This window comes from Pygoscelis adeliae, unplaced genomic scaffold, assembly GCF_000699105.1.
Source record: "Pygoscelis adeliae isolate BGI_AS28 unplaced genomic scaffold, ASM69910v1 Scaffold145, whole genome shotgun sequence".
Classification (NCBI taxonomy): domain Eukaryota; kingdom Metazoa; phylum Chordata; class Aves; order Sphenisciformes; family Spheniscidae; genus Pygoscelis; species Pygoscelis adeliae.
The window spans coordinates 877,230-890,046 of NW_008824866.1; the positions used below are offsets into that span (position 1 = coordinate 877,230).

The following is a 12,817-nucleotide window of genomic DNA, read 5'->3' on the forward strand; positions in this document are numbered from 1 at the left end:
CCAGGATTGTTCTGAAACTAGTTCACTAGTTTCTGAAACACTACTGTAGTTGCAGCAAATTATTAAAACTATCTACAGAATTTTAATTGTACAATTTAGGTTTCAATATGTCAGCAAAACAGCAACGTATAACCCATAGAGGTTATATCCTGGAAGTGAAATTATCAAACTATTGCTCCTGAAATGTCTGAAAAGTAAAGCTATCCTCCCTAGGTACACAGCACTTTCTCACTTATGCTGACACATAGGGTGGTGGTGGATCTTTAGCAGCTCCGTTCACAGGATCATCATATGGTGGTAACAGGACCTGCAGGAAAGGAAAAAAAGGTTATATTTTTTAAAAAGAAGCCAGCTGATAAAATTTGCAGAAAAGAAAACCGTTAAGGCCTTGTCCTAAAAAATAACAAAAAAAAGTAAATTAGTAGGCAGGAGCAGAATAGTTAGAAAATGAAACAGTATTAGCTTGAAGTTCCTCCTTTTCAATTTGTGTGCCTGTTTTCATTATGAAAGAAAACATGATTTCTTCTCATTTCTTATTGACTCCAGTGACAGCTTGATTTCAGCCAAAGATCATTCATTGCTGGTACCTGAATTTATTCAATCTGGTGGTGACAGTAGCTGCTTATTCTGCATCTCTCCTCTACCAAGAGCGCTTAAACCATGTCTCCTGGAGGAGTGCTCAAACTGCTAAGCCAGAATGAGAAAAGTCCTGAAAACCTCTCTTTCTGAGGTCTCCCTGGAATAGCTAATAATTATTTTGGGGTGGGGAGAAAGAAAGCAAATGGAGAACAAATTACCCAATGTCTAAATAAATCTCCAGTTTTGTGCTTCTGGGGCATTCAGTCATGAGAAGGAAGACCTACATTCCTGATCTCAATAAAGTCAATGGAAGTTTTTGCCATGAGAGGATTTCACCGGTTCTTAAAGAAGTTGACAACCTGCCTTCTGCAAAGAAACATCCATAATCATCCCTTTTGGACCTCATCCACAATGTAACAAAATCAGTTGGAATCTTTCTATAGATTTAAATAGCCTTTGGATGAGGCTTTTGTGGGATAGTTCCAAGGGTGATTCACATTATACTTATGTGAGTTCACAGACTGATAACCATGTGTTCAAGTACATCTGTGCATATGTTTGCTAGGTTACGGACTGGCTACCTTGGCATCTTCAGCCCTTAATCAAAAAAGTTTCATTATTTAGAAAAGGAAATTGTCAGAGCCACCACTCTTTATTAATACCGTATGTTTGAGCTTGTAAATGCAATATACTATGCACACATCCACTACATAATCTAAAAAGCCTTGTATTGAAAAGCATTTAATAAATTATGTCAACTTTAAAGGGTGCAAACAGCTTATGGCAGACTACTTATCTAGTGAAATTAGGACAACATATAGAACTTCCAATAAATATTGTGATAAAAATCATAAATATATTTTACAATGTAACCTCAATAAATCACACCACTAAACATGTTAACTGTGAAAAACACTACAGTTGAGATCCTCTCCCTAGTGCTGATCATTAGTTTAATAACAGGGTTTCTAGTAAAATCCTTGCGTTACTAAAAAAGGCACTAGTTTCTCAAATGTACTGAAACATGTTCATTAGTTGATTATGAAGCAATATAATTAGTTATTAACTCTGATCTACAGATGACTCTGAAAATGAATCAAGTTCACTTTGTGAAGGTTTAACCATCCTATTGCACTCTTGTAATGCTAAGCCCCAAACTGTGGTCCATTCCTTTCAGGTTCAGAGTCCATTTCATCAGGCATGGTAAGAAATGACAGCAGACGCAATCCAAAAAGCTGTCCATCTTCCAGGTCTATGAGCTGATTAATAAAGGACAATACCTCTTCCTGTGCTCTGGTCCTCTTTTAGATCAATGTGTCCTAAGACTGCTGTAGTTACATCAATATTATTACTTCAGCACTGAGGTTACTGTCATTTGCAGAAGGTCTCCTGGAGGATTTACTGCTATGAGTGAGCTTCTTCATTCCCTTCACTCCTGTATGAAACAAAATCTGTCTTGTAGGAGAACAGCCTCCTGGTGAGGCGTTTACCTCCTGGGAGGTGAGCACTCCGCTTTGCTCTATGGACCCAAAACTCATACGGGGGTCAATGGCCCCAAGGACCCTCAGAAGGCGCTTTCTCACTTATCAACAGTTCAACAAGAAGTGAGGGGAGATAGGAACACCTACAGGAGCCATTTTGGAGAAGCCACTGGCTAAATCCTAAGGCATATGGATTTCTATAGGAATATTCAAGGTATGTGGGGTATGAACTGGGGAGACCACTAAAAAGGTTCAGAAGTTTCACAAGAAAATATCTACAGTGGAAGGCTAAAGAGTATTTGCCAAATGTCTGTAAGGTTTAGGGTCACTTTATTGCTGGCAAAGGTTATTTGTCTGAACAGTTCTATCAGTGTCGACTTTACAGGCTTACTCCCCACATATTTTTGTGTTTAAATATTTAAATATCCTGATCTTGCATTCCGTGACACGAACACAATAGTGATAAAAAATAATGAGTGTAGAATGAGCAGAATTCAAAATGACTACCTTTGCCTAGCAGTGTTTGACTTAGACAAAGAAAATATGGACAGGATATTAAACAAAGGTTAAGATGAATGAACGTGAGGGACAATGTGTGGAAGAAAGCACTCGGAGTTTGTGGAATACATGGTGCCAGCTGGGACCCCAAGCATCTCACATCATTAGTGTAGTAGAAGTCCTTTAAACTATTTTAACTGTTTTACTTTCAGTCAATGTGGTTTTGTTACTGTTACTTAGTCACCTGTCAACTGTAAGTCTAAATAATCATCCTTCAGCTTCCACGACAGTTTGAATAACTCTTCAACCACTCTATAATTACAAATCTTGCAACTCTGCCTTTGCAAGACTACCTTTTAATTTTTTTTTACAAGAACAGATTTTCAGGCCACTACTTTCCCTTAATAATTTTTCCATCTTTTCTCAATTAAGTTTATTTTGGCAAAAGGGAGAAATATGATAAAACCTGAATGATCTCAGCTTTTAACTGTTTACTGTTGAAATGGTTAACAGTTTACAAAAATCTCAAGGAAAAGAGAATTCCATTAGAATTTTAATCATTGAATTTATACCGAAGTAGCTGAGATGAAAATCTGGGTCAGAGTAGTTTTCCCTTCTCTTGTGTTAATTTTAAATCTCAGCATGGTTTAATGGAAGCAGATAAGTGCCTTGGACATAAAACAGCATAGTTATTCACGCAGTACGTTATGCTCTCCAGAGACATAAAATGGAAGCCAGTCACTGAGCCAAAGGGTGAATTCAGAAACTGGAAAAATAGACAGAAGCTCGCTATTCAGTCTTATCTAAGAACCTAATTAGAATGGATGCAGTCTAAAATAATTAATGAAAGACAAAAATACATGCATATTTTAGGTCCATGGTATCCCCAAGGCAGAATATCCATCAGGGCAACTGATGCGTTTTCCTTCCTAGGCACTACATTTGAGCATTTCCTTGCTTGCTTGTTGTGAATTGAGAAAAACATATGTTAGTTCCCCTGGATGCTCTGGGACTAATGTTTAGAGTGTTTGAGATTGTCACTCACAAGTTATTATAAAAAGTAAGTACGAAGGACCCCCACTTTTCAGAACCCAGTGATTCCTGTGAAAAGAAGTTCTGGCTTTTTATCAGTAGACCAGCAAGCAAGTTTGGAAAATTAGATGGTTGCAGGGTTCAGTCCTATAGGATGCCCAAAATCCAAAGGACAGAAGCTCCTAACTTCTTTCACAGCCCCTATAACTGTATTTAAGAACCATGTAGCATTTTAGCACCATCCTTTAATATGCAGCCAGAGGAGGAGGTGACATTACTTACTGTTTGTACGGTTGTCTGGTTATAAAAGCATTGCACAGAGACTCTGAGATCAGAGCTCTAGGGGCTCCCAAACCAAGAGGGAGCTCCTCTTGGAGCTCCTATCTGCCATATGAATGCTCCAGACACAAGGTTTTCAGTTAGGTTGGAAGGACCTTTCACCCTTCTGTTGTCACAGTGAAGCTAAGTATGCAAGAATCCATGGGGAAAGAAAGAAAATAGGAGAAAGTGTGGCTATGTAGTCCCATGGTTAGGGTGCTTAAGTGGGACAGGGAGTCCTGGGTGCTGGGATTTGCTCCCAATACCATTCAAGCATTTTGTGGTAAGCAGTCTTGTATAACATGCAGAAATAATCCAGAACTGATCCATAAGAAAACCTCGTCCTGACTTAGCTGGTGTCATCCAAGTGGTCTGGATAATTGTATTACATAAGCATCTCTCTATTCTAAAGCACGTGATACAGGATGACCTTCTCTGGAAGAAATAATTACCATACAAGTTTGCCAATGGCTATAACATGTTCGGTTAATATAAGCATATGTCATTTCTTATTTTTTACATCCTGGTTAATCTGGTTTTGGAGAATAAGTTTTTGAAGACATTGCTTAGAAATATGCCTAAGAAGAAACACAGGCAAATATTTGTATATTCAAACAGTTTGGAATTAATCTTGGCCCAAAGGTGGGTTTTTGGGCGGGAATTGCATAATTTCAGTAATCACTCCATCTTTTTGCAGCTGATTCCACATCTACCTGAACTTCCAGCAGAAAATTTTCTTTCTTCAGCTTATGTACAAGTTTCCTCATATTGCTGCAGTTATTCCTGTTTGAACTCAAGCTCTTAGGTCTGTTTGGTGTCTAGTACATTTCTAGAGGAGAAAATGTGCTTAGTCCTGTATGAGCAAACTTAAATATTTGATTAATTGATTATTTCTGCATTCTTAAGGGTCTCACCCAAAACTTACTGAACTCAATAGAAATCTTTCTGTGTCTCCAGAGAGCTTTGTATCGCTTTTTCCAACAGCCATTTGTATTCTTCACTGGGTGGAATGGTACAATTGTCACATAACAGCTTTGAGTTTGAACAGCACTTTGGCTGGCAGCTATATGAAACTTTTTTGAGTTCCCATGCAGAATACCTTGTTGATGTCTTGTTAGAAAGAAACGTTGTTAGAGACAGCTCTAACATACTTTTCTCTAACACCTTCTAGAACAGAAATGCACTTAATGCCAAAAAAGCTACAGATTGAAAATGTCTATGGTAAATGCTGATGGTTGTAGTGAGCATTCAGGACGTTTTCTCAAACTTTAGCTTTTCAATAAAAACTCCAGTCCTTTACGATAAAAGACTTCACATTGCATCAATACACAGTATATAGACAGGGACAGGTGACAATGAGTAGTTGAGTGGAATTAGGGTCATCACTACTGCAATTGAATCCTGGTCCTGTCGCTGACCTTTTGAGTTTTGACAAATCGTTTGACTTTGTCTTAGGAAGATGTCCCATTTGTAAAACAGGCATATTATTTGAAACATCTTAAAAGGTGTTGGAAACCTTAAGACAGATTTAAAACTCTCTTGGATGAAACTTGCATATGACCGTATGAGACAGGGACTAAACTGTGGAAATATTTACAAACTAAAGATATATTTGCAGAAATTTCAGCCTATGCCTGGAAATGTTTACCCCAGCCTCTTCACCACAGCTATGTATGCATTATGTATCATTCTTCTGCAGAAGTGACCTTTACATTTCAGACACCCAAACCGCTACCAGGAATCCTTGTGGGAGGCCTGTGCGAATATGCGGGAAGGAAGGGGAGAGAGGGCAAAAGGAGCCTTTTCTTTCACACAGCTCACATACAAAGTGTCAGTGGGTTCAGGCCTTGTTCTCTGTTCACTTAAAAAGGGAGGGAGAGTGACCACAAAGTGAATAGTGGTAGGCAGATGGTGAGAGCATGCCAGAGCCGGTGCTGGACTGTTCCACAGGTAAAAGGAACCACAAGAATTTCCTCATCCAGGAGCCTCTGTCCAACATGCAGCCCCTGGTTTGGTGATGGGACGAACACTGACACAGCTGCAGGCTGAAATACAGTCACTGCATGCCTTTCCTTTCCCAATTCAGGATAAATTTTCTCCTCGATGTAGGACAGGGCTGATGCATCAGGTTCAGAGACAACTGAATTGAAAGATGAGGTTTTAACCAGCACATGCCTAGTTTCACCAGTCCTCTACTTGGGGTTCATTTCATCTCAGTGATTCCAGCCCAAGACCAATCACCAACTTGTACCAATCCGATACCGTTGTGCGGTTTGGAGAGGCTTTAATGGTATGCAATCACATTTACTAATTTCATGTTTACTTCCCTGCTCTCCTGTCATTCACCCAGCCAAGAGGAGTGGAATTTCCTCCCACAGCTGTGGTGTTTTGAGGAGCCATTAACCACAACCTAAACCATGCTCAGCTGCAGAGAGGCAAGCAGCGAGCCTACAAACAGCTCTAGAGGGAAGGCTGCTGACGTGACCACCTGTCCGGTTCAAGATAGTCCCAACAGCCCTTATGTACTGTTGGGTTCTTGACTACGCAAATATTATGAAGATCACCTGGGGAAAACAGATTTCTGTGTGCATAAACAGCTATTGCTGGCTGATTGCTTCACTCTGTATGCAGGAAAGGCTGAGAATAATTCTCTCTTTGCAACATTTTCCTGTCAAGTTTGACAATGTGGTTTTCTTTTGAGAAGTCTGAGATTACAGAGGAAAATGTAAAATTAACAATCCAATCCAGATCTTCTCAGTAGAGTTCTTTTTTGGAGACTCAAGGCACCAGGTGGAAGCTATTTCCTTTAGTACTATGTATGACAATGAGCACCGGACTATATGTAAATATCACTGATTATATAATTAATTTTGTATTTTATTTGAAAGGAAATGAGCCTATTAATGTAGCATGTGTTTTATTGCCTCTACAAAATTTACTGGAAGTTACTATATACACTGATTTTATTGAGGCAGACTCTTCAAAAGTTTCTAACGTTTCTGTATGTAGGGTGGGAAGAAGTAGCATTTATCAAGAGTTTCTGAAGAAATGTGTTTTTTCTACAATGGGTGCCCAAGAGTTTTTAAGCCCCAGTCTTTTCAGATGTCTCAGAAGTGAGTCACCTAAGGTCTTCTGCTACTTTTAAAAATTCAGTTTATAAACTGCAGGTGCAAACTGCACCTTTAGGTCATCTGATCTGGTCATCTCTGAGGTAACTTCAGAAAAGTAGGTAATATTTGACCCTGAGAACAGTAGATCATGCACACTCAGATTATCAAGGGAGAGAGATTGACTGAAACGGTTAGGAAGTATTAAAACTAAATCCACCGAGAATTCAGAGTTTTCTCTTTAACCCCTTAATATGAAGACACACTTTACACTGACTGTGTGAAAAGACTGACAGCCTTCAGGGGAAGAGGGAGTTTTTTCTAGTAGTGAAGAAACAGGAGTAATAATAATTCTGTGGTGAGAAGCAGTCAAATGTTGCATACAAGATAAGCACTGGAGAAAGAAGTAGGGATTAGCTTTCATCATGCTGCAGCTAAGCACGTGCATGTAGGGACAGCTCTACTGGGTCAGGTGAAAGGTCTATCCAAATCACAGCAATTAGTGATGGATGATGAAGAAAGACAAGTGCAAGACGGAACAATAAAAGAAATGAAGAAAGAGCAGTGCAAGCATATATAGTCACGACTTGCCTAGAATATTCTCCAACAACTTGCCCAGAATACTCTCCAAACTGTCAGAAATTTGAATGTCAAGGACTTGCTGAATTACTGGTCGTGTCTTATAGGAATTTTTCTTCCACTGATTTTTCTAGCCTGCATTTGAACCCATGTTGACTTTCAGCACCCGCAAGGTCGTGTGGTAAGCAGTCCCACAGCTAATCTAGGTATTACATGAAGAAATACCTTCTTTGGTTTGCTATGAAACCTGCCACTAGCTATTTCATTGAATGCCCCCTAGTTCTTTTGCTATGACAGTGAGCGGTTGTTCCTCCTTTACCTCCTCTGCCACTCATGAATTTAAAGACCTCTATCATGTTCTCTCTTGTTCTGTCCCCCTTTCATCCCACTAAGGATCCTTGCTCCCCTGCAGTGCAGTCTGCAGTTAATTTCTTCATACTAAGAAACTCACTTGACAGTTTTGGGTCCAGGCTGAAGAGAGAGCTCCAAGACCAGGCATGTGGAGAAGCATTACAGTCAGTAGGGTGCTGGTGAGGGAGCTGACCTCCATCTGGATGAAGCTTCCTTCATGCTCAGGAGAGCAGCAGACACTTTCACCCACCTGACCTGTGTTAGATGTTATTCCAGATGAGATCAACTGCCCTTTAGAAGCAATTCTGATAAATAAATGCTTATAAATATCTCCTTCCGAGGTGGCTGTTTGCAATGTAAATGGCTGTTCTGGTCAAATGAGTCCAGTCAAAGCAACTGTTTCTGAGGAAGTCAAAGAACAATGTTTACAAAAAACCTTTCCCTTATTTCTTTTTCTCCTTCCCCTGTCCCCAGATAAAAAAGCCCTGGGTATAGGGCCAAAGCTTCATATCCGAGCCAAATCATATTTAATATGAAATGATAAATGTTTTACTTTGCTTTATGCACAGATGCTTTTTCTTGAAAAGTTTGTCCAAAACGTGCTAGTTAATTACTATTTAAGGGTTTCATGATATGTTGCCTGTCAAATAAATCCCAAGAAACCTTCCTCTCAACATGGACAGGAAGTATTTTCATGTTTATATGTATGCATTTCCTTTAGAAACCACACTAGAATGATTACAGATGGAGTAACTGGAAGCAGAATATCTCAGAGATAATTTATAACCCCATTTAGCGAAGAAGTAGGCCTCAATGCTGCAAAATCATTTGTGCAAAACAAAGTTAGAGTTGGTATGTTTTGTTTTCCTTTGACAAAGCTGCTTGTTTATTCCAAGCCACCAGCTCTCCAAGACACTATTTAAGAAACTTTACACAAGTTTATGGATTTCTGTAATGAAGCAGCACAATGTTTTCAGCACTCCAGATAGAGAAATAAATGTATTTATTAGTAGGACACAGCAATATTTAGGGACAGATTGTGATTACCCTTGTGTGGGAAGAAAATTGGATTCAGGAAGCTATTGTCTTTTTCCATCATGTGCAACCTCATAAAAGTCATCCAGAATAATTGTGCAATTACCCTCTCCATTCAAAGGCATGGAAGGATAGTCCACCTCAGGCCCCAGATGTCTTTCCTACATCTTGGCCGGCCATCTACTGCTGCATCTCTAGTTGCACATCATGATTTTGTACAAACAGAACATATGTATTTTTTCAATTTTTCCTCCATTTTTTTCAAAATGAGCATAGGCTGGATGAGCACATGCTTTCTCAGGGGGTACTTGCCTGCGTGTCATTGGTACTGAAGACTTGAAGTATACTTTGACTCTGTGTAGTAAATGGTTGATGTGTTGTCCTGAGTGCAGAGACTGTGACAGAGCACTAATCTTTCGATGGACTTTTTAATTACTAACCTGCATCTCTTTCTAACCTAATCTCCTCTTATGATTATGTTGTGTATCCTGTAAGACAGGAACCTAGGAATAGCTCACATGGGGCAGCCAAATCGTTTAACAGGGCTGCTTATCTCCCAAGAGCGTGGTTATCACAGCCATGCTTGCATTACAGATATTGCTGGAAAGGCTTCTGTCTTATCTTCATCTCACCAGACGGACCGTTTTTCCCTATCTATATGCCTAGGGACAAGGGGTGACCCAATGTCAGCCTTTGGGCACCACAACAAAGAGGTGGGCCAGTTGTAAAGTTTGGAGGTAGACTTTGAAGTCTCATTATAACATTTGGGAGCAGTAAGATCTGGGATTTTGAGATGACCAATCTCTAGTTCTGTCTTCCATACATATTTTTCACTAATTTTTATTTTTATACAAACACATTCTTTTGGTATCGCTATTAAAAAGTAAGGCATAATATTGCCATATAAAATACAGTTTTTCTTGCACAGTGTATTTAGACATTTCCTAGTGAATGTTGAAGGGAAGCCTTTGTTTATAACAAAATTATTATAATACTGTGTTAAAACTACAAAGGACTAATGTCATGAAAGGTGATGAACTGACAGCTTGAGGGAAAAGTGTTATGTTTATATAAAAATCTATTGATGTTAGTAAATCACATCTGTAAAGCACCTGTCAACCAGAAACTCCCACAAAATTTTGCAGATCTTCTAAATTTGGTACATGAATTCCCACTGAGCCTTGTTCTTTCTGAATTTGAGTGTATGTCACACAGTTCATTTAAAGCAGACTTCACTTTCCTCACAGCTCATAAGACAGAGAACCAAAACCACAAGTGCTGTGCAGTTTGGGACAGACCGCAGTGGACATTCCTATGTCCACAAAGAGTCCTGAGGGATGCTTGGGAAGAGCGCAGTTGCTCTATGGGAGCCATTAAAGCGAATTGAAATCAGACTGAAAGAATGGTGCAGAAATCACCAGAAGCCATTAATAACCTCAGGAAGCCAGACCTCTCGATTATTGTCACACCCTCAGCAAAACAACCGCAGCTGGGTGCTCCTCCCTGGTAGGGAGCTGAGCATTGCTTTCATGCAATCTCGAAGAGAACAATGCCACCTACTGAACCACCAGCTGCAGCGGCTCCCTCCCACCTAACTGACGGCTGATGTTCTTTCTGCATCTGCATAGTTTGTGGTGTTGGGTAAGTTTCGGCAGAGAGGCTCGGGGCTGGAGGGACTGGGATGTGCGAGGAGTTCCTCCTCCGCTTGGCAAAGGCCAGGCTTGCACTGTGCAAGGATACCAGATGAGCTAGTGCTGGAGCTGAAGGCAGGACCGCCTCTGGGAAGAGCAGCTCTGCAGAAGGGCAGGGCTTCTAGCCTGGGCCAACTACATGGCTACAAAGCCACAGCATGGCTAACTGCTGCCGGGACTTTGCCTCTTGCACCCTGCTGCCCTTCCCTGTTTGAGCAATACCTGCCTGAGTGAATTCAGGCCTCCCCCGTCCTTTGTTGCACAGTGTAACTACAACTTGAGCCTGACCTGGAAAATTCACACACGGCTCAGCTTATACACCCATATATCCTTGGCAAGAGGGATTTAAGTTGTCATCGGCTTTTGCTGCACTGATACGTATCCTTGGAATTATACTGAAGACTTTGACTCGTTTTTTGAAGCCCACAAAACAGCAGCTGTCAGATGGTAATGAATCAACCCTGTTAGAAAAAAAGGGTCTGTAAAGAAACACTGCAAATTTATAAACACTCCGTTTTTTCCTACATTGCAACACTCCCAATTAGTGAATCAAAAAAGATTTGAAGATTTAAACTACACATCCCCATTTCATGTTTTCTTTTTAATCTAATAATGAACACTGAGAACAGATTTGTCTATTTCTATTGCAAATCTCTTACGAATTGTCATGTATTAGAATAATTCCAGTATTTCAGCTGCAAACATGAACACAGTTTTTGTGTTTAAAATAAAAATCTACTGGGGAAAATAGATAAACATGTATATTTTGATCTTGTAATTTGACTTGTAAGTAAATTTAATGACTGTAATGACAAGTGAAAATGTTTTGGAAATCTTATTTTTAAACTTAAGAGGGTATTTGCCCAAATTGACACCGTTAATAGCCTGTTCCAAACAGCACAGCTGGCTTCTGACAGCAGCTACCTAGTAATAGGTGAGACCTATAACAAGAAGTATGATTAGCAAAGAGCACTAAGCAACAGAGCAAACAGGCAGCATGAAGCAATTCACACCACAAAGAATGCTGGATTTTAAGACAAAATCCTTCCATAAACAAGGAAGCAGTGGAAGAAAGAGCTGAGTATAGATGATAAGATGGGAATGTTAAAAAAAAAAGAAGAAAAAACAATCTCTTCGCTAAGATTAAAGGACAACTGACAAGGGATGGGACTTCACTGCAGGTAGAATATGAAATGCTGGAGCATCTGAATAGCTATTTGTTGGCAGATGCAGACTGTCATGATACTTTTCTGCAACTCAAAATCGAACAGAAGAGGAGGAAGTGCACATGTTGCACGTGTCATGTCACGAGCAAGACATGAATGCTGGCATCCATGTGGAGCCTGAGCCCTTTGAAGATTCTCTGGTTAAAGACATTGCTCTGGGAATGTTTATAAGCGCAATTCTGCAGAAAAACAGATCAGCATTTAAACCACACTCCCAAGTCTCATGTAGACTATTGCATGTGGTTACTAACTAATCACCCCCTTTACTTCAAGCACTGGGTAGTTCTGCTTATATCTTTTTTTTTTTTTCCTTGCCCCTGCTTCTTCCTCTTCTCTGCCTCCTGTTTTACCTGCTTTCCCTCTTGCAGGTTTTATCAGACAGTTTCCACTAGGAGAGGTCAGAAGTCCTCTGCCTGAACTCAGTTGGAGGCCCTGAGAAGGACTCAGAGAGTGAGTCATGCCAGGGGTATTCATTCGTGGCGTTCACTCACTTTGAAGTATGTTCATGGTTACTACTCACTGGAAAAAGACGGCTCTGATCTACTGGCCCAGTAATAATGTTATGCATACAAACTGCCATACAAGACCAGCTACCTGGTGAACATTGCCAAGTTTGTAGGATTTTTATGCCACATTATGGAAAATATCTTTAAAGCAGGATTTTTCTCCAAGTTGTCTTCTACTCTGACATGTACAATCCCAAAACTGGCTCAGTAGTTGGAAATCACAGGTCCCAAAGCACCTATCGGAAACAAGCGCTCTTGCGCATGGTTTGTCTGCCTCTGGGCTCCATCTCACACTTCAGTCTGTTTAACTGGCATGAGTCTAAGGGTCCTTCTCTCTGTCCATAGCCAAACTAATCACCTTCCACACATGTAGAATAACACAATAACACAAAGAATGGCTCTTCCAAGCTCACC

The 12,817-nt window shown here is 40.1% G+C and overlaps 1 protein-coding gene across 1 annotated transcript in view; it reads right to left on the reverse strand.

Moving 5' to 3' along the window:
* Positions 1-232: 232 nt before the first annotated feature.
* Positions 233-12,817, reverse strand: part of LAPTM4B (lysosomal protein transmembrane 4 beta) — a 46,742-nt gene continuing 34,157 nt past the window's right edge. The window contains exon 8 of the mRNA XM_009324441.1: positions 233-307. Coding sequence (XP_009322716.1) covers positions 233-307 — 75 coding nt within the window. The remainder of the gene's footprint in view (positions 308-12,817) is intronic.